The following is a 26557-nucleotide window of genomic DNA, read 5'->3' on the forward strand; positions in this document are numbered from 1 at the left end:
CCAATATACATAACTTTAGATTTTGTTTTTTCGTCGATCGCCATTATTGGACCCAAGAAGTTTAAGCAATTGAGACCCGAAACTTGGTTTTTACGACTTTTTTTCTCAAAATTAGTATGCAGACGGTGTTTCAGTTGTTAAAAGTAATATAGGTGGGATTTTAAAAGGAACCTACAAACTTTTAATTAGAAAAATGCGATAAATTAGCAGCTTTTATACCATATAGGTACTGCGAATGAATATCTCACGCATGAAAGAAGGCAGTCCTGTTCCCAGTGATGCATTTACAAGGTGAAATAAAAAGGACCGTTTAAACTTTACATAGTGACTTTTGAGATCATAATGAACAACTTTTATTACGGGACCGATGCTGAAATTGCGAAAAAAAATTGGCTGTTCAATAGAAATAGCGGCATCATGACAGTCGAAATGTTATGTATGAAACAGCCATTTTTTTTTGCTCTTTCAGCATTGCTACTTTAATAAATCTTGATCATTATGACCTTAAAAGTCACTACGCAAAGTTTGAACGGTCCTTTTTATATGGTTAGTTTATTTATTAATTATACATATTTATCTCATTTTCAGCGTTCCTGCCTGCAATGGTGAACAGCGCCATCCACGTTCTCATGTACACATACTACGGTCTCTCCGTGTTCGGCCCATCTGTCAGCAAATTCCTCTGGTGGAAGAAATACCTCACAATCCTGCAACTGGTAAGCACTTTCGTAACCAAGAACCCGCCTGCTGGGCTCTCGTGAACTTTGCTCAGACCCGCTGGGCGGGTTTTCGCCATACAAGCGGGCGGTTATAAATTAGGTACGATCTGTTTCTGACGTGATGATGATGATGATGATGCTGTCATGGCCGATTTCGGCCACAGCGACTGCGTGTTCTGGAACAGACAATTTCAAGAAAAAGAGTGTAGCTGGAACACTCTCTGGTGTGCCTTTACGTGGCTCGCCTACCCTATCTTATGGCTAAATTTTCGAGTACATTTTGGGCACGTCAGAACACCACCCATATAATTGTAGGACATTGAGGATGGCGGTCGGGGCTCATCTCGTTTCCTGTCGAGTTCAATGAGGCTTTCAGTTTCAAAGTCCATTTATCCATTCACAGATGTTGTTTGTCTATTTATCTAACAGATATACTATGGAGTGCGAGGATCGGCACTGAATTTAGTCAAATCTTACTTACACGATAGAATACAAAGGGTCGACGTGAATGGACAGCGCTCACCGGGGTCACTAGTCTCTATGGGTGTACCGCAGGGATCAATATTGGGGCCTTTCCTGTTCCTTATCTACATTAATGACCTGCCATATCTTGTAAAGACCCACCATGATATAGTATTGTTTGCAGATGATACTTCCCTTATTTTCAAAGTCAAACGTCAGCAACAAACTTGTGAAAATGTAAACAATGCTATTTCCGAAGTAGTTAATTGGTTTAGTGTTAATAACTTATTGTTAAATGAGAAAAAGACTAAATGTATTAAGTTTGTAACGAGTAATGCTAAAAATGAACAAGCAAGTGTCGTTGTGAAGGATGAGGAATTGGAACTGGTAGATAGTACAGTTTTTCTTGGCATAACTTTAGATTCTAAACTTCAGTGGGGTCCCCATATTGCTACCCTCTCGAATAGACTGAGCTCTGCAGCATTTGCAGTGAGCAAGATCCGTCAGTTAACAGACGTGGAAACAGCTCGATTAGTTTATTTTAGTTACTTTCACAGCATTATGTCATATGGTATTTTACTATGGGGCAGTGCTTCAGAGATAAATACCATATTTGTTCTGCAGAAGAGGGCTATTCGAGCAATATACAAAATGAACCATAGACACTCACTTAGAGATAAGTTTAAGGACATTAATATAATGACAGTGCATTGTCGATATATTTATGAGAATATTATGTATGTACATAAAAACATTTGTAAATTTAAGAAAAACTGTGATGTACATAATATAAACACTAGAAATAAGCATAAGCTTGCAGTGCCCTTCACTCGGCTCCATAAAATTAAAAAATCATTCATGGGTAATTGTGTAAGATTTTATAACAAACTTCCTAATGCCATCACTGAACTATCTTTTAATCGATTTAAACATTATGTAAAGCGTATACTGATCTCTAAAGCCTACTACAGCACACAAGACTACATGAATGATGAAACACCGTGGGATACAAGTATTGTTGAAAACCATTAATTATATAGCTTATTAATGATGATAATTATTGATAATTCAATGTATTTTTATACAATTTTTTTGACATTTAGAATTTATTCTAGAAGTTTTTATACTAGTATTTTTTTATACAATTTAGATTGATATCATTTTATTAAATCAATGTAGTTTTAAAACAATATTGTTTATTGCACCAATAAATTGCTCTGATATTTAGAATAAGATGAATATTGTACACTGTTGACAATTTAAAAGTGCTTATTGTAAGCCTATTTGAATAAAGAATATTTTGATTGATTGATTGATTGAAGATATAATAGATATCACATCAATCACTATGGTTGAAAAAATCTTCGAAATAATATTACGTTTCTCACGAAAGTTTCGCTATGATTTCCTTCGGCTTCCCAATTTTATGCTCTTATTACACTTATACATATAATCTTATTTTTAATAAAAAAGCCTTCTTCTGTTAGCTTTTAAGAATAAAAAAATAGAATTACTGTTTCGCTTTCGATAACTTTTTTCAGAAACCAGGCGGATATAAAAATCCATCAAATATTAATAAGTTCTCCATTAAATTTAGCTCAGGCAATACACGTGGCTGTTCGATATAGCCGATATAGGTATTAACGACGGCTTAGGAGTTTAATGGACGAATTTACAAAAATGGAAACATATGAATTTTTAACAAGCGGAAACGGAGTTTGCGATAAATATAATAAATATAAATATTATAGGATATTCTTACACAGATTGACCGAGTCCCACGGTAGGCCCAAGAAGGCTTGAGTTGTGGGTACTCAGACAACGATATATATAATATAATATACAAATACTTATATACATAGAAAACATCCATGACTTAGGCACAAATATCTGTGCTCATCACACAAATACGAGTAAATGCCCTTACCGGGATTCGAACCCGGGACCGCGGCGTAGCAGGCAGGGTCACTACGCGCTAGGCCAGACCTAGGGAAACGCCTTCTTCCATAACTCTTGGTACAGTCACCGGCATAAATATGTGATGATTTCTATACCTTGTCACATTAACGTCTAGTTTGAAATGTCATACAAAATTGTCAAACAATTTAAAGCGACAGGGTACAAAAATCATCACTTATTTATGTGACTGTAGTAATTTCACTTTACTGAGCAAGTGTGATAATATACATATTTTGTTTCCAGATCCAGTTCACAGCAGCACTAGTCTTAGGCATTAACGGCATCCGGATGGGATGCGAGTTCCCCCTCTGGATGCACTACGTCCTCATCTTCTATATGATCTCCTTCATCGTTCTCTTTGGAAACTTCTACATGAAAGCCTATTTTGCAAAGGTTAGTATCATTTAGCTTATTATTTATAGTCTATCTACTTAAACGCACCTATTAAATTCATATAATATTTTCGGTGCTGATTGTATTTTCTCCCTTTATCAAAAAACATAAGTCAATGGCCTCAATGGGACAGATAAAGACAGACGATTATCAGCTATAGGCTTAGCGCCCTACTTATCTCTAAAGCACGCCACAGACAGTCTTAAAAATTCATAATCTTAGAAAAGATTTGTATGCAAACTGACAGTTCAAACTGACACTGACAGATCTGTCAGTGTCAGTTTGCATACAAATCTTTTTTTAGATTATGAATTTTTCAGACTGTCTGTTGCGGGCCTAACTCAAGACTATATGTATAAAAATGGTTTAAAGTTTAAGTAAATCATTAAGGGCCAGTTGTATCAACCACATTTTGACAGACACATCATCGTCACGCAGCAGACGTCTATGGAACTTCCCGTACAATAAAATTTAACGAACGCTTTAACGGTGACAGATGGTTTGATGCAACCGGCCCTATGTCGTCAGTCAAATTATCGCCAATGGCTCGATGATGATGTCGCTCCAGTGATACCTACCTATGAGTTTTGTGTGATTTAACACGTTATTAGCGTACGTCACGGACAATAAAATTGATTGTATGGGGAAAGTGAACAGCACCCCAAAAATTATAAACTACGCATTTCTAAGGGCAAAATAAAAATAAAAATGTTATATGCCAAGCATGTTATGCGTCAAGCCATTTTCTCAAAAATATTTTTTTTAGTTTTATTGGATGTATTTTTTGCATAAAAGGTAAATGTTATTCCTAAAATTGGCACTTAAAATAAAAATAGACAATTTTTTCCAAAAAAAGTACTCTTTGTAATGAGTCACTGGTTATTTTATATCTATCAACGAGGTAGTTAGATTATGTCAGGTAACGGCAACCTATCAAAACAGCGTTTTGTTCTGAGAAATAATGAGTAGGTAATTGTTATTTTTTTAAATGCTTATAACTCTGAAAGTAGGCGAAATACAGAAAAGTTTATATGACATTTTACTTTAGTAATATGATGAGGAATACGCTGGTCAAATTATTCGGCACATAGTCACGTATTAAACATTCATGACAGCCGTAACGGAGCGTTCCACAGGACAGGACAACCTTCAACTAGGCGTTACAGTTTTTTATATCTAGGTACTTAGATGTTTTTTGTAATATTTTTATGCCCACATATCTGTATCGTACTCAATAAATTGACATGACATCAGTTTCAGTCAATTTGTTATTGCTATTTTCTCAAAAATTGGCTTTTAGTTAGTAATAATTTATTAGGAATTATGATAGATAGATAGAGAGTCAATTAGCACACTGTGCTTGCAATACTTCAGTAAACTTTAAACCATATAGAGAATATACTTATTACTTACGTCCTCTCCTCCAAGATTAGTTTCTGATCGTTATATTTCGTCAACATCAGAATGATTTTTGGCATTTCTGTCTCTTCGTATAGAAACTCGCAATATATGCCATGAATATTTCCAAAAAACCTACTATATTATACCGGTTGTCTAATCAAAAGATCAATCTAAATGCAGCACAATCCTCTGTTCTTGATAACCGTTGCTAGTGCCGGCATCAGAAAAGTATAGCATCACCCCATCTCATCCCGCGTATAAGGGGACTAAGGGAACACTCATGGCGGCAGAAAAGCATAAGATCAACGTGCGCAGCCGAATGGCACAATCGCTCATGAAACGAAACGCTCGTAGATATCTATGTCTATCGCTCTTGCGTATTGGCGTGACCGACTGACTACCTTTCGCGGCGTTTCGTTTTCGTTTCGCGTCGTAGAAATGCCATTCGGCTACGGGGCCTGTACAGTGTGCTCGATGCCACCACAATAAAAACAAAATCTAAACGCATCACCAAATCATCTGTTCTGTGATGATTGTCGTGCAGTGCCGACATAATAAAAGAATCAGAAAAGAATAGCACCACCCCATTTCATCCCGCGTATAAGAGGACTGAGGGAACACTGATTTAAACTTTCACGATTATTACACATAATTATTTTTAAAATCGGGACTTAATCGTTAATCAAAACCAAGAGCGGGTAGTTCGAAAAACTCGCGCGGCTGTCAGAAGGTGTTAATGTCATTTCAAGCCAGTCTTCTCCGAGACCACGGGGACAACGCCGTCCCTGAAACCTTGGAGGTCAGTTTAATATGTAGTCATACGCGATTAAGTCCCGATTTTAAAAATAATTATGAGGGAACACTGATACAACATATTATGCACATGAGCAATGCTCACCCGTATCCTTCGTGGGGTCGTTCCTCATGAGACCTGTGCTGCCCTCCTAAGCCGAAAATCACTATTTCAAACGAAAATCCATAGCTAACTTATACTTAAGTATCTATAACTGACAGTTCCATTTTCAAAATCATTTGGTTTTGAGATAGTGCCACTCGGCTTAGCAGGGCACGTGGGCCCTGATTTTTTTTCTGAATCCACTAGACTTACCTATTTTGTCTGTTGTTTCTGTCTGTTTAGTTGTTGTCTAATCAAAAGCTCAATCTGAACGTAGCACCAAATGATTTGTTCTTGGTGACCGAATTTCCATAACGACGCGACGCTTTCGCTTTCTCTCAGCACTCGCATCGAGTTGGCCAATTTAGAAGAAATTATAGTTGCATAACTGACGCAAGAACAAGTTGTTTGCGCAACTGACTTTTCAATTTTATGTAATGTTTTGGGGCAAGAATTAAATATTTTTTGTTCTGTGTTAGTAAGATGCATTGAAGAAGTGGCGCTGAATACGACAAAATGCATGTAATGTTTGTTATAGTCATGTCGTACGCTTAGTCATAGTGCAGTCACTGTTGAAACTAATTTGACTCCAGAATATTTAAAATAGGTACCTAGAAAAACCCTCTAAATAAGGATAACATCATTCGTACATCTACATAATACGTTTTGTCCATTCTAATTATTTTTTATGTCAATTGATAATTAAATAATTATAAGCTGAGGTATGAATTTATTGAAGGACTAACTAAGCAAAACATTTTAAATAAATAAATATTATAGGACATTCTTACACAGATTGACTGAGGCCCACGGTAAGCTCAAGAAGGCTTGTGTTGTGGGTACTCAGACAACGATATATATAATATATAAATACTTATATACATAGAAAACATCCATGACTCAGGAACAAATATCTGTGCTCATCACACAAATAAATGCCCTTACCGGGATTCGAACCCGGGACCGAGGCGCAGCAGACAGGGTCACTACCGACTGCGCCAGACCGGTCGTCTTTAATTTGTTTAATTTGTTATTTTAATTTGTTTACAGGGAAGCAAATGCATGGAGGTGCGGTATGGCGAGTGTCTGGACGACGAAGAAACAATCGCAAAGAGGAAACTTAAACAAAATTAATAAATATATATTGCGATATGTATATTTAACATAGGTTCAAATTGTAGCTCTCTGGCGGTCGCAAATTGTTTTATATTATTGTTATATTAAGGGTAATTTATTCCATATTAATAAATGTTTTTATACTTTTTTTCGTTTGTTTTTTTATTCTCTTGGGGTGGGTGTGACTATATTTATGACATTTTGATATGGACGTAGTGATAGCTTTTAAAATAATTATTTCGTGCCATTACTGTTATTGAAAATATCGATCGTTGGTAGTCAAAGTAGGTATGTATGTATGCAAGTTATTTATTCAATTAAGTTTATATTTAAATAAGCGAGGTATAATTATTGTCAACTTATTATATGTATGGAAAATTACAATTTAAGACACACTCACTTTCGGTCGTCGCGCCAACAAAGTAAATGAAATGAAATGAAATATCATCATCCCACTTGCGTTATCCCGGCATTTTCCACGGCTCATGGGAGCTTGGGGTCCGCTTTGACAACTAATCCCAAAATTTGGCGTAGGCACTAGTTTCTACGAAAGCGACTGCCAACTGACCTTCCAACCCGAAGAGTAAACTAGACTTGATTGGAAAGTCCGGTTTCCTCACGAAATGAAATGAAATATATTTATTTGTCAAGTAAGTAAAGTAAGGTTTGTCAATTTAACATTTTACATATATTACTAGTCGGTTAAAAGAAGTGGCGTAGTGTCCAATTTCCTTATACAAATTATATTTTTAGGGTTCCGTAGTCAACTAGGAACCCTTATAGTTTCGCCATGTCTGTCTGTCCGTCCGTCCGTCCGTCCGTCCGTCCGTCCGTCCGTCCGTCCGTCCGTCCGTCCGTCCGTCCGCGGATAATCTCAGTAACCGTTAGCACTAGAAAGCTGAAATTTGGTACCAATATGTATATCAATCACGCCGACAAAGTGCAAAAATAAAAAATGGAAAAAAATGTTTTATTAGGGTACCCCCCCTACATGTAAAGTGGGGGCTGATATTTTTTTTCATTCCAACCCCAACGTGTGATATGTTGTTGGATAGGTATTTAAAAATGAATAAGGGTTTCCTAAAATCGTTTTTTGATAATATTAATATTTTCGGAAATAATCGCTCCTAAAGGAAAAAAAAGTGCGTCCCCCCCCCTCTAACTTTTGAACCATATGTTTAAAAAATATGAAAAAAATCACAAAAGTAGAACTTTATAAATACTTTCTAGTAAAATTGTTTTGAACTTGATAGGTTCAGTAGTTTTTGAGAAAAATACTGAAAACTACGGAACCCTACACTGAGCGTGGCCCGACACGCTCTTGGCCGGTTTTTTTTTTCAAATAAATAACACACAAGAAGACACTACGATGTTGGTAGGTACCCTTGGTTACTACTTTTTAAAATCTACGAATTTTTGGCAGGTTGTAATGCTAGAATAAGGATATTTCATTGAATAACTAGTTTACGGCTTAGCCACGACATTGGTCTAAGCGCGACAGCGGTGAGCGGCGGCCATACATTGGAGCGAGACACAGCGATGGGACTTTTCATTCGCACGTATAGCTGCCGCTCACCGCTGTCGCGCTTAGACCAATGTCGTGGCTGGGCCGTTACATTGTTCACAATTTCTATTGACGGCGTTTTAAGTTTATTTCAATAGGAGGCTAAGCAAAAGTACAGAAGCAGTATTCTCCAAATGGAGCGGACAAACCTTTCGTCTATAAAAGCTTTTCAATAAGCATCCCTAAGAACAACCCATTGAAGGAATTTCCCTTTCGAACTGCAAGCCCATTCATTTCACTAGCTGTACCAAAAACTTTGCAATAAAATAAAGCCATCCATTCGCATTAGCTTTCCGCTACCCGACGTGCCTTGCAATCCCTAAATAAGGGTTTTATTTAGCGCTTTTTATAACAAAAACAATACCAAGGCCTCCAGAGCTAAATTCGGAAATTGGAGAAAAAACTTCGAGACCTATTAGAAAATAATTTTATTTATTATAATCAATATTATAAAGATATAAAGGCTGTGGCATTGAGCTCCGGCCATATAAGCGACTTTCTGTGCACGTTGCAAGACTTCGGGACAGCGCTTGCGACGAAGCAGTTGCAATCTTGGAAGAAACTCGGGGACACAAGTTACAAAGGTTTGCCAACATTAGTAACCTCAGCCCTGCAATCAACCTGAGCTCTGGTTATGTACGCGACCAATATAATCTCTTGGATGACACCCGCGGACAGTCGGACACATATTTCAAAGTTACAAAGGTTGGCACTCAGCTCTGGCCATGTAAGCGACCTTCTGTGCACGTTGCAAGACCTCGGGGCAGCGCTTGCGACGAACCAGTTGCAATCTTGGAAGAAACTCGGGGACACAAGTTACAAAGGATTGCCAACCTTAGTAACCTCAGCCCTGCAATCAACCTGAGCTCTAGTTATGTACGTGACCAATATACCTAATATCTTGGATGACACCCGCGGACAGTAGGACACATATTTCAAAGTTACAAAGGTTGGCACTGTGCTCTGGCCATGTAAGCGACCTTCTGTGCACGTTGCACGACCTCTGGACATCGCTTGCGACGCACCAGTCTGCAGTCCTGGAAGAACCCCTCGTTACGGGGGAACCCATTGCTACCATCGCTGAAGGTCACCAATCCTGCAAACAAAAGTAGTTCCTAAACCATACGGCGTATTTTTTTAAATTTTCATTCCACTTTATGAAATCATGGTAGTAAAAAAATTAAATATCAAAAAGCAAATATTTACTGCGTCACGTTGGCGGCAGAGGATTAAACCAAGTACGCAAGTAGAAACCGGGTCACATACATTGTATCGACACAGTATTTCTTTAACTGTTAATTGCCTAGATGCTTTGTCAGAAGTATATTATGAAAGCTATTGTTATAGCTTAATCCAAATATATCTTTTTTTTTCGAAATTGACATCAAAAATCAACAGTATGAGCACAGTATAATAAAGAGTACTATCGTACAGTATGGCCACTCCCGCTTCCCGCTAAAAGTGCCGCCCACCCCCTCTCGGTCACTTTACAGTTACCGCCTGTCAAAAACGCGAACAGTCGACCTGTCATATCTCACTCATACAAGCATGGTACGCGTTCACCTACACGAGCTTAGACTGTGTGCTAGGAACGCGCCTCTTTCATATATTTGATCGCCAGTGTCCGAGATGTGGTATGGTGTGATGTGGTACGAGTAAGGCCGTTTTCACATTATCCGATCCGATATCGGATGTAGGAAGGATGTAAAACGTAAGATTTATGCGCTTCCAGGTCTTTATTTATGTATTTGATAGATTATTACTAAAAAAACCGGCCAAGTGCGAGTCGGACTCGCCCACCGAGGGTTCCGTACCTACAAAACTTTTACGTTACTAACATAATTCTAAAGACTGGGCTAGGCTAGAAGTATAGGTTCTCTAATGAGCATAATTGTGTTTAGCGCCACCTCTCGACGAATTCGCGAACTAATTAGGACAGCTTGCGTGAGGTCTTTTATAATAAATATAAATAAATAAATAAATATTATAGGACATCCTTACACAGATTGACTGAGGCCCACAGTAAGCTCAAGAAGGCTTGTGTTGTGGGTACTCAGACAACGATATATATAATATATAAATACTTATATACATAGAAAACATCCATGACTCAGGAACAAATATCAATATAATAATTATAATGTTAACCAAATTCAACATTTTTTATTTTATTTTAAAGTAGGTGTTTTATGTAAAATTTCGTAGCTATAAATTTCAACACCCTTATTCATAAACGTACACTAAAGTATCCAGCCGATAAAGTTCGTTTGTCCCTTTCTATCACACTAATACGTCGGAAAGGGACAAACGAAATTTATCGGCTTGATAACTTTAGTGTACGTTTATGAATAACGGGGTAAGTAAGTATGGTAAACATCAGAAAGGGTGAGTAAAACAATCTGAAAGGTTCTAAGTTTTACTTAAAGGTTTTTTTAATCTAATCCAAATTTGGTTATGGTAGCTGAAAAAGTATACAGAATAGTATAACGCAAGTTTCTAACGGGAAATTACTAAATAAATATTATTTAGTAAATACATTATCTATTGTTGTATTTAGGATTTACCGAACCAACGTCGGTGTAAGTCCAAAGAGAACAATATTTATTAACATTTCGCTATTACCAATTGGCAGCTGGGATTTTTCAAGAGATTTTGGCGAACTTCGGTCTTTTACAGTAACATAATAAACTTACCCAAAAAATTAATAGTTGATAACTGATGCAACTAGCTACAGTAAAATTATTTTTTATCATGATTAACGGATTATCGATTAACTTTAACTTCCGTTAAATTTGTTGAAATGTATCGCTTTAACGATTAACGAAGTTAACTTTTATAGTAACGGATTAGCGATTATCGAAGTTAACTATTTGATTAACGGTGCCCAGCTATGAGTATAATTAATACACTTAATTGTAAAAATGTAATGTATACGGATTAATGAATTTAATATAGATAAGTAATTATTGATATATGGCAAAACGAAGGAAATTGTTTACACCTCCGCAAATAAGTATCTAATGTACTTATTTTAAAAACCCTAAAAATGTCTATTGAGTTTCTGCCACAGACCACCATGTGGTTTCTGCATATATTGCAGAGACATTGCAGAGAGCGCACGCGGACACCGGCGCGGCGCCAGTGGACGCGTCTGTGTGCGTGAGCTAGGTATGCATACAACTACAACTGCTGTAGGCACCGCCCCCCTCAGTAGATCGATGCGATAACATCGATTTAAACTTCCCTAGCCTCGTGGCGCCCACCATACAAAATTTTTGCTAGGGAATTTTGATTCTTATTGTACTTGAGATTGAATTCAATTTCAGTTATTCGAAAAATTTTAGAAACAAAAGAAATTATATTTTATTTGTTTACATGAGAGTTAAAATTCCATTGAAACCATTATGTACTTTAGAAAGTACATTCGGCGCCACGAGGCTAGATACACTGTCACCTACAGTCCGATCGCTTAGTTGCAAATGTGTGCGTCTAGTTGACAAACGAAAACTTCGCACTGTAGTAAAAACTACTTTCATTTTTTTACAAAAACAACGTTATTTCTTAGTAATCAAAGTTCAATTTCAAATGCAAGCAATTGGCGTGCACACTTACGCCGTGTCTTGCGTGGGCGACGGTCGCGCGACCGTCGCCGTCACGTCTCATCGCATCGTCTACTTCCATATCGATAAGGTTTGATTTCGTATGCGTCGCATCGCCGTCGCGCGACCGTCGCCCACGCAAGCCATCGGCTTATCAGTCGCGGTCGTCAGACGCGTCCCATAATTTGTTTCAAGCTTTATACACAAGTTTTCCTTTCAATAGCAATAGCTAACGTAACGCTTGGCTTGAGTAATAAAAACTGTATAGTTAAATTAATAAAATATGTATAAGTAGGATATTGAAATCTTCTTTCTTCGTTGAGCCATCACAGCTAACTTTAACTTACAAACGGTCTTAAGCACCTGCACTTCTGAAGGCGCTTAAGTCATTTTTGCTAATAAAAAAAAAACCACAACGTTCTATGAACATTGGTCAAGTGCGAGTCGGTTTTCGACTTTTCCATACAAAGAACCCATGAGCGCCTGAACGACTATAATGGCAAAGTTAACGTTTCGCACTTTCAAGACTTTACGTATATATCTCGGAAACGATAAGAGATAGAGCAAAATGGACTTCAGATTTGGGCTTTCGGTGGCACAAATTCTATGTTTTCGTCAACAGACACCTTTTTTTGGACCGATTTGAATAAAATTTTGCTCAGTCAATTTATAAACGGTCTTAAGCGCCTCCTTTTTAGTAGGAACTTAAGTCATTTTGTACAAATGAAAAAAAAAATGAACAAGTTCTAAAAAGAAAAAGACAGAAATGAATTTCTTTATACCTGTCCAACTCGCTTACACAATTTTAAGACGTTTAGTAACTACTTGCAGCGGCAGTGAGTGAAATTCGTAATCTGAGTTTTTTTCTCTTAAGTCCGACTTACGCTTGACTGTAGATTTCTAATAGGTTTTCCTGTAATCTACGTGAAGAGGGCTATCTCGTGTATTTTTTTGAAAATTTTACGCTAAGTAGTTTCGGAGATAAGGGGGGGGAATGGTAATTTTTTGCTTATTTTCTTAAATTACTTCTAAATTACCAAAACCAAAAATATAAAAAAAATATATTTCAGATGCTGATAAAATGCTCTTTCATTTGATATGTAACACAATATAGTTTTAATAACTTTGATTTTTAATTTTCAATTTTACCCCCCAAAAGTGACCCCTGTGATTAAATTTCATTTAATTAAATTACATGTCCGTCTTTGGGCCACAGGTTTACATACGTGTGCCAAATTTCAAGTAAATCGGTGCAGTAGTTTCGGAGAAATCGGCTGTGACAGAGGGACAGACAGACACGCGAGTGATCCTATAAGGGTTCCGTTTTTCCTCTTTGAGGTACGGAACCCTAAAAACGATATAAAACGCAAAAATTGCGGATTTAATGCAGATGGCACTTTCCTACAACAGTTTTTGTCCGAGGCACCATCGAATTGCCGATATCGGCAGGACGCTTCCGACATTTTTGGCATGTCGGACCGCCAGCTGTCGGCCGATAATATTTGTATGTGTGCGTATATAATGTAGGTAACATACGTTTGTAGTAGTGTGCGTGACAAAAATGGCGTCTATTAAACAGCTGTTAATGATGAATTTCTGTTGAAAAAAAAAAGATTGTAATTCATCGGTCCGAATTGCGGTTACTAATTTTTTCATGTTTTAGTAGATATAGTTAAATGTAAAATTATTTATTTTACCTGCACACACTTGAGTATTTTTATGCTCGTTATTTTAATTTTACAATAAAATATTTGAAATATAGTGCTTATCTTATACTTTTAAACGAGCAATTCTTGTATATTTATTTATTTATTTATATATATATTTATTTACACTGACGATCTCGGAAACCGCTCTAACGATTTCGCAGAAATTTGTTATGTGGGGGTTTTTGGGGGTGAAAAATCGATCTAACTTATCCTTAGGTCCCGGAAAACGCGAATTTTCGAGTTTTCATGCGTTTTTCTTCGCGCGCCATCTCGTGTGCAGTAGTTGTACTGTTAAGACAGAATTCTTTCGGTCGATGTAAGTACTATTTATTGCAAACACTAGATGGCGACACAGGTCAAGGCTAAAACAAATAGAAAATACACTATTTGAGTTTTTGTGGGGAAATGCGCGCCATCTCGTGTGGAGTAGTTGTGTTGTTAAGGCTGAGAATTATTTCGCTCGATGTAGGTACTATTCATTTTTGAACTAGATGGCGAGACATGTCAAGGATACAAAACAGAACCGAACGAAGCTCGGTTGCCCAGATATTAATTTATTAAATATAAAACTTTTTAAAAATATTTTTTGATACAAAATCATACTTCATTGATTTGGAACAATGCGTTTTATCGGACCGACATCCGACATTATCGGAAGCGTTTATCGGGTGTAGGATGTCGGTCCGACACCCGATATCGGATCGGATAATGTGAAAACGGCCTAAGAGCTTATTTCACTAACCCAGCCCCCAAACGCGTCCGCCTCTGAACTCCCCCTCAAACTTCATGCCGTCTGCGCGCCAGAACACCCCATGTCCGTGGAACCAGCCTTGCATAAATTCACCTTCGTATCTGAAAACGTTATTATATCATTCATCAACAGCAACTTGTTAGGTAACTGTCAATCTTGTATATACATATCGTCTCACATTTAAATAAATGCCCGTTAATAAACACATCATTTTTTAATAACCAGAATCTTTCGGTGGTGTTTCACGTATTGGATGAACGTGGCATATAGCAGGGCGGCGTGGAGTCAGACAATTTAGAAGTGAATAGTGAGGACGACGGCCGATATACGATGTTACAATTTTCTCTATATATTCGTCCAAAGCTGCGATGCGTGATGTATAGCATCTAAGTAAGAAAATCCGAACGGTACCATAAACATGTACGGAAGTAGTTCCGTACATCAATCAATACGTAGGTATTGCATACCCTGCACTGCAGCGAATACAGTTTCATACACCCCCTGACCCACCAATAGCCCTACTAAAGAAAAACAACATAGGAAAACAGAGAAAGACACACACGATCTAGGAGAAAACCTCAGTTAAGCATTTCTTAGTTTTTTTGCCATTTTTTTATTTTGATATTTTTAGGGAATTCTAGGTCAATTGTACTCATAATCACGAGTACTTTCGATCTCACTGGGAGACAAAAAGTGTCCCAGAATTCCCATACATTTTTGTTACTTTCCTCTTTTGTTACTCCACGCAACATGTACAGAAAATGGTAGCAAAATAAGAAAAAAACGTATGGGACAATTTTTTAACTACTAGGATTGATTCTGAGTAGAAATACCATTTTTTTTTTCAAAAATATCACATTTCATAAAAGTGGCGGAAAAAAAAGAAATGCTCAGTTGAGATACCAGGAGTCCATCCCAGTCGTCTATTTGACACCAACTAGCCGTAACTTACTTGGCACCATCAGGAAACGCCATAACCCCGAGCCCGGAGCAGAGTCCACCGTTCAGTGCGCCATCGTACCGCGTGCCATCTGGCAGCACCAAGTGCCCCATACCATGTTTCTGGCCCTTTGAGTTCCACTCTCCTACGTAACGGGTCCCATCTTCATACTTGTATGCGCCGGTCTTCACCACACCGGGGTCTACTACTGAAATAGATATAACTGGTAGTGAGTCACTAAAAATGTGAAGGGTCTCACAGATTATCCATTTGCCGGATTATATCAGCCTGTAAGATACTGAATATTGTAAAGAAAGAATTGGGGGGGATATCCCACAGGTCTAACACTATATAATAGAGATCTATAGTACAAGGAAACCAAGAAAGTGTACACCAGGAATTTATTCAATGTTTACATGAGAACTGTTATTGACCGACTGACTTACAAAACGTAAACATATCAAAGAATCGGTTGCTATACCAAATACAAAATATGACAGTAGGTATTCCTTCTACAGCCAGTACTGTGGCCTCTTAGGCACAACTCGATTCCATCGAATATCTCATTATCATTATGTTCAATAAGACAAGAGATTGAAAACAGTTTGAGGTGAAATAACATACTGGAAGTTTATTTTATCCTCCAATACTCCTCCAGTACTCTGATCCAACTCAATCAATATACCGAGCAAAATGATAGTGATCAGAAGTTGGCTGCCAACCAAAGAGATCCCCGGGGCCAGCAATTTTTAACTAGTTTGGCATTAATAGTTATTTGTTATACAAGGGTGCAAAGTTGTATTTTAACGCCGAGTGTGGAATTGAAAAACGAGCAAGTGAAAGGATTCTATAGTTGAACCACGAGCGAAGCGAGTGGTTCGAGAATAGAATCCTGAACTTGCGAGTTTAAAACACACGAGAAGTAAAATACATTTGCACCCGAGTGTAACACAAAACTTTTCCCCTCACTATAGCGAGGAAACTGCAACGCAAAAAATGCGTTTATCACTGCTTCCAGTAGTTCCACAGGTGGTAAATCTTCATTACTAGATTCACCTACTTTTATCAATTTTAAAGCAGTTAATATGACTTTATTCAAAGTCAAATTACTTTACCCACTAGTGGATAAAATGCGTTTTTACCCGCTGGTATTGAAGGACAAAACACGTGTTCCAAAGCTAGTGAGGGGAAAACCCTATTAACAAAAATTTGGGTGTTCTGCCTTTTCTCCCAACTTACTTACTTAATCCGAATTTCATTTGCCAACCAGTTTATTGCAGATGATTTATTTGGCAACCCATTTATAGCTAATTTTTATGTAGCAACGTTTTATTTGGCCGAATTATATTAAGGCCGATTATGATTATGACATTAAAACTATGGCATAACTATTATGTACTTATAAAAAACATCACTAGGGCAATAAATTATTACACGAATAACATTTTGTCAAAACAACAGTTACCTTTCCATACACAAGGCAACATTTGGCATCCCACTCTTATCGGTTACCATAAAGACGAAATTTGCTTGTATCTCTATACAAACTGACAAAGTGTCTTTTTAGTAATCGATAAAGTGGGACGTCGCACTATACATGCTCACATTTTATCACCCATAAAATATATTTTGCCTTTTAATGCGTTTTCACACTATCCGATTCGATATCGGGTATAGGATGTATGTCAAAGGCAAATGTCAAAGATGGCGCCTTTAGTATATGGGATATCGGTCCTACATCTAAGAATAATTTTGATAAGAATTATTTCACAGAGTCCAGTTAGGTGCGACGACGAGCGAAGCGAGGAGGAGCGTGTTAGGTAGACAGTGACAAACAACCAGAACTGACTGGTTTTTCTATCTTGCTTCGTTCGCGATACAGTCCCATTTAATAAATAAAATTACTTGATAGCAATTATTTCACAGAGTCCAGTTAGGTGCGACGACGAGCGAAGCGAGGAGGAGCGTGTTAGGTAGACAGTGACAAACAAACGGAACCGATTTTTTTGTTAACAAAAATCTATACATATATGCAATGAAAACATACCTGTACAAGATTTGCCCCAAGTGAAAGTTGCATCCTTGTAATATTATTCCATCAAAATTCGATCGAATACTTTGTATGGCAGCATTCTCAAAGTCTAACACACATACTTTTGGCATCAGATTAATACCATGTTCATTTCCATATTCGATTAATAATCAAACATTAAATCGTAAGAACGTTTGTCTTTGTTAGTGAATAAACAAAAACATTAACGGGAACGTCTTCTTATTCTCAATAAAAATATTTCCATGGATGGAAAATAATGCAATTTATTTAGTCCCGTTGTAATACATATTAGTAATTATCCTCTTTTTTTCGATAGTTTTACGTTTCACAAGTTAAAGTGATACCATACCCAAAAAATGTAATTACAACCATATCCAAATTAACAATAAATGTATGTTATACTTAATAAATCGGTAACAACATGATACCATACCCAAAAAACACGTTTGGTAAACACTAATTAACAATATGTATGTTATACTTAATAAACCACTAACAACTTGAAAATGTGCATTATAAAAAGTGCCTTTAAAAAAAAAGCAAAAGGTGCAGTTGCCAACTGTTTAGTTGGGAAATGAAACGATTTCTTAAGGTTTGATTGGAACGTGAATATTCGGCGAAATGACTTTGTGCGAAAAATTGGTTGCGATGTGATTCGGAAATAAAATTTTCGGAGATGATTTAGAGAACCAAAATTTGTCATGTAACGTTTGGTATGACATATTTATTATTTATTTAAATCCACTGACCTATTTTCAATATCAGCATACATAATTATTTTGTTAAATACCTACATTAAAAGTTCTTGTAACAACTATGCCGCCGTAATTTTAAAAAATTACCATCTCACACCTAATATTAAGTTACTCGACAGGTCCTTTGAGTCCTAGGATCCCCATTCTTTGAAGAAAAAAATCCTAATTATGTTTAAAATTGTTCTTCCCAATTCACAGAACATTCTAATCGTCTCTTTGAAACAAGGCTTCACTGCGCGTTCCTAAAGTTATATTTTTTTTCTTGTTTGTTACGAAATTAACTTACATGCTTCGCTGTGTTTACTCAAAATAATAGATTAATTATTAATCTAGAATCTGTCCTAAATATTAAGCTTAGGTAGCAGTCTTGGACCAAATTATCCATTGTCATTCGGTATGGTGGATTATAAAGGTTTACATAATTATTATTTTAAGTTTAGTTTTTAATAACAGCTCTAATCTAATCTTAATATTAAATAACTACTAGTTTAAAACCAATAAAATAAATGCTAGGTGTTTTAGTGTCAAGCTATCATTCGGTTCATAATCTGTGGGTCCCAAGTAGTTGTAGGGTACCACGGGGCAAATCTCGACTGGTGGGCAAATGTAATTGGTCTATTTTTTCCATGTTTTACAATATTCGCATTATTAAATAAGAGTGTCCACCGGTTATATATGGTAGACGTGTTTAGTAGATGCATGTAGAACTCAACATCATAGTGTAATAATGGAAAAAATGGATTACAATTACAATTGCCCCCCAGTCGAGATTTGCCCCGCTGTACCTTAAGCTTGTTTTAAAATATGTAAAATAAATGGAAAAAATTCAGCTGCATAATTCCAGAAAATAAATGGAAATTGGATGGAATGGATAGCGGAAATGCACAGCAAGTCTTTCCTCGACAATGAGGCACTCGAATATATACATAAACTTACGCCTTAACTTCCAAAACGGGTAGACAGAGCACATGGAATGCGCGTGCCACTCTTTGCAATGAAAGATTTAAAAAAAAGATATCGCAGTGGCAGTTGCTAGCCTATCCACCCATTCCACATAATAACCCAATCCTACAGTCAACTTCTACGACACCCAAGGGAGAACAGGTTGGTGAAATCCCTAACGCTACCAAACCACGAAACACATTCGGATAGACTAGAAAATCCTTCTCCTTCAACCTTTTTTTTTTTTTTTTTTTTTTTTAACGTTGGGGAAATGCATTTACGCATGCCACCTTGTCCGGGGGACCAGTGGCGATGACGGACTAACCAATGTAGGACTACCGTCTAAAACCACCAACGAATTCCGTCTCCGCCTTGGGTGGAGTGTCGCAGGGTCACTATAAGCATTCCACCACGTACACCCCGGCGGGCGGCCTACTGGCCGCATGCAGTTTGGGCGCCAGTTGGGCAGGCACCCCCATTCGCGTGGGCGTTTAGGCACGGGTACTCCCCCGGAGCACCGCGCAGCCCATTACGGCGGAGGCATCAGGTGCGCGTAGCGCCTGGCTCTGCCGCCAGCCCGTCGACGGCGGAGTGGGTGCGCGTCAGGGTCGTTCTCGCGCGCACGTTCCGCTGTCTCCTTCTGCGACATAACATAATGGCTGAAGGAGACCATCGCCGTCCATGCCTCCTCGCTGTCAAGCATAGACTTCACAATGCTCTGCAGTGAGAGGTCTGTACCTATTATTGCCTGGAGGCTGGCCCGCTGGGGCCCCCATGCAGGGCACTCTTCGAGAACATGACGGGGCGCATCTACTAATGCACCACACTCATGACACATGGGGGATTCTTCCCTCTCTATTCGGTGCAGGTATTTACCAAAAGACCCATGGCCAGTAAGTATCTGCACCATGTGGAAAGTTAGCGTGCCTTGCTTCCTTCCTACCCAGCGTTCCAGGTGCGGCAATACGGCGTCAATTGTGTTCCGCCCATATTTTGCGGCGTCGAGCTCTGCTCTCCATTGGCGAAGTGTTTCCGTCTGGGCTAATGCCCGGATGTTCCTTACTTCATCTTCGTCCAGGAATTCTGCTGCTGCCCTTCTTTCAGCTCTGTAGCGGTGAACATTCGCGAGAATCTGTGCTTGAAGATCCCAGGGGGGGTCTGCAGCCAAGACCGTAGCCGCCGCAAAAGAAACCGTACGATACCCCCGTATGGCTCTTATGGATATTGCCCTCTGTGGTCTGCGAAGCAGCGCTCTATTTTCAGCAGAAAGGGCATCTACCCATATGGGAGCGCCATATAAGGCCATACTTCGCAGAACACGAGAGTATAGGAGTCTACACGTAGCATTTGGCTCACCCACGTTGGGAAGCAGCCGCCCGAGAGCTGCAGCTGTAGATATAAGCCTAGGGCCTAAGCTGGCAAAGTGCGCTTTAAATTGCCAACGGCCGTCCAAAATGAGGCCAAGGTATTTCATTTGGGCCTTAACCGCGACGACCTCCCCGTTTACTATAATATTGGCATTACGAGGGGGTCCTCTTCTCGGGCCATGGAAGAGCAGAACTTCCGTCTTTGGAAGGGACACCTGAAGACCTAGCTGATGGATTCGTTCCACCACAAGTGAGGTTCCAATAGTCACCTTCCTTGCTGCATCTTCATAAGAGGAACCCCGACACGTAATGAGAGTGTCATCTGCATAGGCCAACACATTCATGCCAGGCAGAACTGGGCTTCTCCTTCTGAACTTCTCCTTCAACCTAGCGTTTTCCCGGTCTAGCGCCAGGGTCCGCTTTACGGCTCAATCTTCTCCACTTTGCCCAGTCTTCGGCATACTAAGGTGTGAGATTGTTTTCTTGCATGTCTGCTGTCATGCTGCCAGCGCTTCTTAGGCCCACCGCAGCCGCGTGACCTAGGGCCTTGAACAGTGAGATTGAGGCATAGTGTTTCCGACGTAGTCTACCGGTCTGCGGCGTATAATGGCCATACCATCGGAGGCGACTTTCTGGATAGGCTAGAGAGTAAAGGAAAAAAACATCACAGAAAAAAATATAAGTTGAACTCACCGTCGACCATTCTGTGGCTAGAGTCAATTCCGTACTGAACTCCTGAGAGGCTTCAGTCCTCCAACTAATAAGGATTATGAGTCTAATCTTGTTACGTTCCGATCGAGACGTTTAGAATTTACAGTTAGACATCAAACTCATATCATTTTGATATCATACAGCTTCTGTAATTTTGTATAATATTCTTGACAAGTACCTACACAATCGATGTAGGGAACAAATCAAATTATTTTATCAAATATTTATTGATTTGTTTTTGTTTTTTTCTTTAGTGTATGGTATCTATTTCAGTTTATAATTTATATATAGTAAGGTTACTAATACTTATGTTGTTGTGGGATATGGGTTAAATTGTGGCGTAGGCGAGAGGCTGGCAACCTGTCACTGCAATGTCACAGTTTCGTTTTCTGTCAACCCCTTATTTGCCAAGAGTGGCACTGAAACGAGTAGTTTCAGGTGCTCTGCCTACCCCTTCATGGGATACAGGCGTGATGTATGTATGTATGTACTAATACTTAAAAAAACAAATCAAAAAATATTTAATAAAATAATTTGATTTGTTCTTTACATCGATAGATGGCAGCACCTCTCTCGCTATATCGTAATCCTGCAAAAGGATTCATATAAGAGGTGCAAGAACAAATTGCTCGCTCTTAGAGTTGGTCAAAGGTACCTACCCTTCAGAGATAACATACACTAGAGTCATTTCGACGGGTACCTCGGCGGTCGGGGTGGTGTAACGGTTTTAGCACGTCAGCCGCGTTAGCTGGAGACCCGGGTTCGATTCCCGGCTTCGCCACCAGTGGGCTTGATCGCTTTTTCTTTAGTGTATGGTATCTATTTCAGTTTATAAGTACCTACACAGTTTAAAAATGCATAATTTCGTTACTTTATTGCACTAGTAGGGCACTTGAGTTTGTTGAAACTTTGTGCAATCCTCGAGCGAACAGAAAGTTTGCCACTCATGTCGATTTCAAACTCTAGCTTTGACTTGTTTTTAATTTATCGCTCGTTCCGGTTTCCTACTTTTCGTCCTTGTATCGTAATAAATAGTATATTATATGATGTGTAATGGAAAACACAGCTATTTGTTTGGTAGAGGCGTGGCCGTTGGAGGGCCAGACCCAGCGCTGCGGCTCCTCGTGGTTCCGACTGGCAGGTGCGGAGTGACTGGAAGCTCCGGCCAGCTGAGAGGGAAGACCATCGCCTCGCCGCTTCAAACCAGCTAAGCCTTATAACGTTGTTGCCGCTCTCTTCTCTGGCCTAGTAGTTCTGTAACATCTCCGTACTATAGCGCAATCGACCAAATATCACCTTGTGTTCCCGTAATTAGATAAGTTATAAGCTAAAAGGCCCTAAGCCATAAGTAGTTGTCAGTAAGCAAGCCCATTTGGTGCAGAGTTAAATAAATTTTGTATGTTACTACTCTGAGCAGTTTTCTTCCCCTCCTCTAGTACACCCCGAAGGGAAATAAAAAAAAGAATAGTATTTCAGATGGTAACTTTATGAAGGCTGTAAAAGTTGAGTACCGCGGTACGAGATTTTATTGTAAATTTCACAGACATAGTAATAGCCGTTTAAAAAAAAACGGCCAAGAACGTGTCGGGCCACGCTCAGTGTAGGGTTCCGTAGTTTTCCGTATTTTTCTCAAAAACTACTTAACCTATCAAGTTCAAAACAATTTTTCTAGAAAGTCTTTATAAAGTTCTGCTTTTGTGATTTTTTTCATATTTTTTAAACATACGGTTCAAAAGTTAGAGGGGGGGACGCACTTTATTTTCCTTTAGGAGCGATTATTTCCGAAAATATTAATATTATCAAACAACGATCTTAATATAACCCTTATTCATTTTTAAATACCTATCCAACAATATATCACACGTTGGGGTTGGAATGAAAAAAAATATCAGCCCCCACTTCACACGTAGGGAGGGTACCCTAATAAAACCTTTTTTACCTTTTTTTAGTTTTGCATTTTGCTGGCGTGATTAATATACATATTGGTACCAAATTTCAGCTTTCTAGTGCTTACGGTTACTGAGATTATCCGCGGACGGACGGACTGACGGACGGACGGACAGACAGACATGGCGAAACTATAAGGGTTCCTAGTTGACTACGGAACCCTAAAAATGAAATAAGTATACAGATGTAAATATTTTCCGTTACTGCAAGTACCATTAAAATGAACACTAGTCACGGTATGGATCGGACATGTCAATGTTCAAAGTTACCCCAGAGCATAATAATACAGAGCGGTCACACCGCCAGCGGACGAGTCGCAGTTGTTAGCTCAATGAGCATACAGTTCTGTTGTCGTTGTATGCGTGCGTCGTACGTGATAACACGACTTACTGGTTGTTCACAATTACCTTCACATACCTACATAAAATTGATACAAATTGACTTGACGACCGGTCTGGCTCAGTCGGCAGTGACCCTGCCTGCTAAGCCGCGGTCCTGGGATCGAATCCCGTTAAGGGCATTTATTTGTGTGATTACTTGATTAGCACAGATATTTATTCCTGATTCATGGATGTTTTCTTTGTATATAAGTATTTATATATTATATGTATATGGTGTTGTCTATGTACCCACAACACAAGCCTTTTTGAGCTTACCGTGGGACTCAGTCAATCTGTGTAAGACTGTCCTATAATATTTATTTATTTTATTTATATATAAGGTCCTAATTTATTAGATGCAGATATTTTTACAGCTGATAGTACTCGGTCTCTGGAGTATATTAAACCGTGAAACATTATAGCTTTTACGATGTTTTTTTGGAGAAAACGGAAAAACAAATTTGCTACGCAAAAATAAAACCGCCTTCAAAAAAAGCGTGTTACAAAACACGGAGAAACTATAAAGCCAAAAATAATAAACCTTCGAATTCAGATTTCTTATCGGATTGCAATAATCTAAACATCCAAATTATAAACAAATCAATTATTTTTGTACTGTAGTATTTAAAATAAAACTTTGTTTCACAGCGCATGAAGTTTCCTTACACGGTCGTGATATTTATTCAATAAAAGATAAATAATCTTATATATATATATTTACGTATGTATACCGTCGCTTAGCACCCATCATAGTACAAACTTTGCTTAGTTTGGGGCTAAGTTGATCTGTGTAAGGTGCCCCCAATATTAAAAAAAAATGTGGGTTCAAAAACTTGCGACAGGCGTATTCAAAAACAAATCGACCGGCGTTCGTTCCTATATCTGTGATTATAAAGATTCTTCGGAAAAAAACGACAATTTTCACTACGATATATTTATTTAATCTTTATTGCACATAAAAAATAAGAACCAGTCAACCACAAAGGTCAAAAAGAAACATTTGATACGTGCCAGAAAACAATCATCTGGGGACCGATTTTTGAATTTCGAACGCACGAATTCGCCATTCGAAAGTCTTTTTAAAACGACGAAATTCTATTTTCGAAAAAGGCCGGCTGGCAATTTTAAATCTATTGGTAATGGCCACTCGTTTTCGATTCTGTTAGTGGAATTTAAATCGTTAGTAGTGGAGATATTAATGAACGAAATTCACAAATAAGAAAGGTCGACATTCAAAAATCGGCTCCCTGATATCACTTTCTATTCTACAATTTACAAATTAAAACTATAATCATTAAATGTATACTATAACGAGCGGATAAACTTATACATATACTTTATAAGATACTATACTGTATCTACAGCTAATATTTTGACGTATCTTAACGACGATCTAGTGAGAATCGCTGGAAACCGCTGAATGCGGATAACGCGAAACCGGACGTTGTGAAGATCCTTCGTGGAAGCATTCATCCATCAATCGACGTCTTTTGGGTAATGATAATGACTTTATACGATATCTTTCAATTTGAATCTATTGTTAATCAAATACGTGTAAATGCTCCGAAGATGATTTATTGAGTGACAACTAGAATACAATGTCATGAACATCATGTCATATTTAAAATTATATTCAGAACATTGCATTCCTTATTCAAACATACACTGTAGATGGCGCTGCTGGATATTAAAAAACAACACCCCCACTATATCTAAGCATAGCCATCAGCATCATCAGCATTAAGCGAAACAGGTTTAAAACCAACTAAACATACAGGTAGGTACTACTACTACTTAGGCACAAGTCCTAATCCTAACTTTTCAAGCAATCTAAAGTACTTGACAAACCCTCTAGACCCTTAGTCAGCAAATCGGCTGGCATCTCAGCTGTCGATAAGTATTTTGTTTCTACCAAGAATCTTATATACATACTGGATGTTGCACGCCGAACATTACTTTGAAGCCAGAAAATTTGACCTTGAATTACGTCACGCCGGTCTTGCATCTCTTTCTTTAGGGTGTCCATGATTAAGCATACATTAGGGATATCCCGCGGAATTTGACGTATTACATCTCTCGACACAGGCTTAAAACCTTTGAACCTCCGTTTTGACAATACTCTCAGCTTGATATGATATTGATATGTGTTAAAATGTCAAATATTAATATTAGCGCCATCTATCTGAGCGTACCCCAAAGGTGTATCGCCATCTAGCTCACCGTACCTTTTTCTGTATGGTTTTGAGGTACGTTTTTTTCTTAGACTTTATCTGTCTACATAAGTATTGTTACATAAGTATTTGTCTTTTACTAACTGACACCTGTGTTTATTAAAGCATGCAATGGAATATATATTTTAGTGTTTTGGTCACTTTAAACCATCACAATAATATTTTGGTAGTAACTACTGGGAAAACTAATAATCCCAGTAGCTATCAACCCCCGGTGTGGTAATTAACAATGTGGGGGAAATCCCAGTAGTTAGGACAGGTAAAAACTTGGTGGTAACTAGTGGGAATAGCCACAAAAATATAAGGGAAGTATTTGTCAATGGCGAAATAATAAAATACTAGGACGTTTTAAAACAGTATCTTTATTTTTAAGCGCCGCCCCAAATCTCAAGGAAGGTGGTTCTCAATTCGTACGTATTTCAATTCTCTTCGCATGTATATATGTATCTCAATTTAATGTTTATGCCACGATATATCCGTCGTTACTGGACTGATTTTTAAAATTTCTTTCTGTGTCATAATCTTCAGGCTTAAAGTGCAAATCTGCAAATTGTCGAACGCTCTGAAACATTTCCTTTTATCGGTACAATCGACAGCCAACAGCCAATGCTGCCTCCTTCCTTCATCTTTTGGAACACTGAAAAGATTAATATTATTCATGTT

General features: G+C 38.2%; 2 protein-coding genes across 2 annotated transcripts in view; one reads left to right on the plus strand and one right to left on the minus strand.

Annotated features, from left to right (window-relative positions):
• LOC125228539 (elongation of very long chain fatty acids protein 4-like) overlaps positions 1 to 7093 on the plus strand; it is a 51544-nt gene extending 44451 nt beyond the window's left edge. The window contains exons 5-7 of the mRNA XM_048133141.1: positions 589 to 716; positions 3384 to 3533; positions 6880 to 7093. Of these exons, the coding sequence (XP_047989098.1) occupies positions 589 to 716; positions 3384 to 3533; positions 6880 to 6963 (362 nt within the window). The 3' untranslated portion in view covers positions 6964 to 7093. The remainder of the gene's footprint in view (positions 1 to 588; positions 717 to 3383; positions 3534 to 6879) is intronic.
• A 1829-nt stretch (positions 7094 to 8922) lies between these two features.
• On the minus strand, positions 8923 to 21377 carry LOC125228540 (MORN repeat-containing protein 4 homolog). Its single transcript, XM_048133142.1, has 4 exons — positions 21319 to 21377; positions 15521 to 15716; positions 14560 to 14669; positions 8923 to 9605 (listed from the first exon to the last, which is right to left on the minus strand). The coding sequence occupies exons 1-4, from the start codon at positions 21326 to 21328 to the stop codon at positions 9451 to 9453; spliced, it is 471 nt and encodes a 156-aa protein (XP_047989099.1). The 5' UTR covers positions 21329 to 21377; the 3' UTR covers positions 8923 to 9450.
• Positions 21378 to 26557: the final 5180 nt, after the last annotated feature.

This window comes from Leguminivora glycinivorella, chromosome 8 (assembly GCF_023078275.1).
Source record: "Leguminivora glycinivorella isolate SPB_JAAS2020 chromosome 8, LegGlyc_1.1, whole genome shotgun sequence".
Classification (NCBI taxonomy): Eukaryota; Metazoa; Arthropoda; class Insecta; order Lepidoptera; family Tortricidae; genus Leguminivora; species Leguminivora glycinivorella.

Coding starts and splice junctions, on each gene's coding strand:
- LOC125228540 (XM_048133142.1), bottom strand. Junction 14,670..15,520: donor GCGTTTCCTGATGGTGCCAA/GTAAGTTACGGC, acceptor TAACGTTTTCAG/ATACGAAGGTGAATTTATGC. Junction 9,606..14,559: donor CGGACGCGTTTGGGGGCTGG/GTTAGTGAAATA, acceptor TTTTGTTTGCAG/GATTGGTGACCTTCAGCGAT.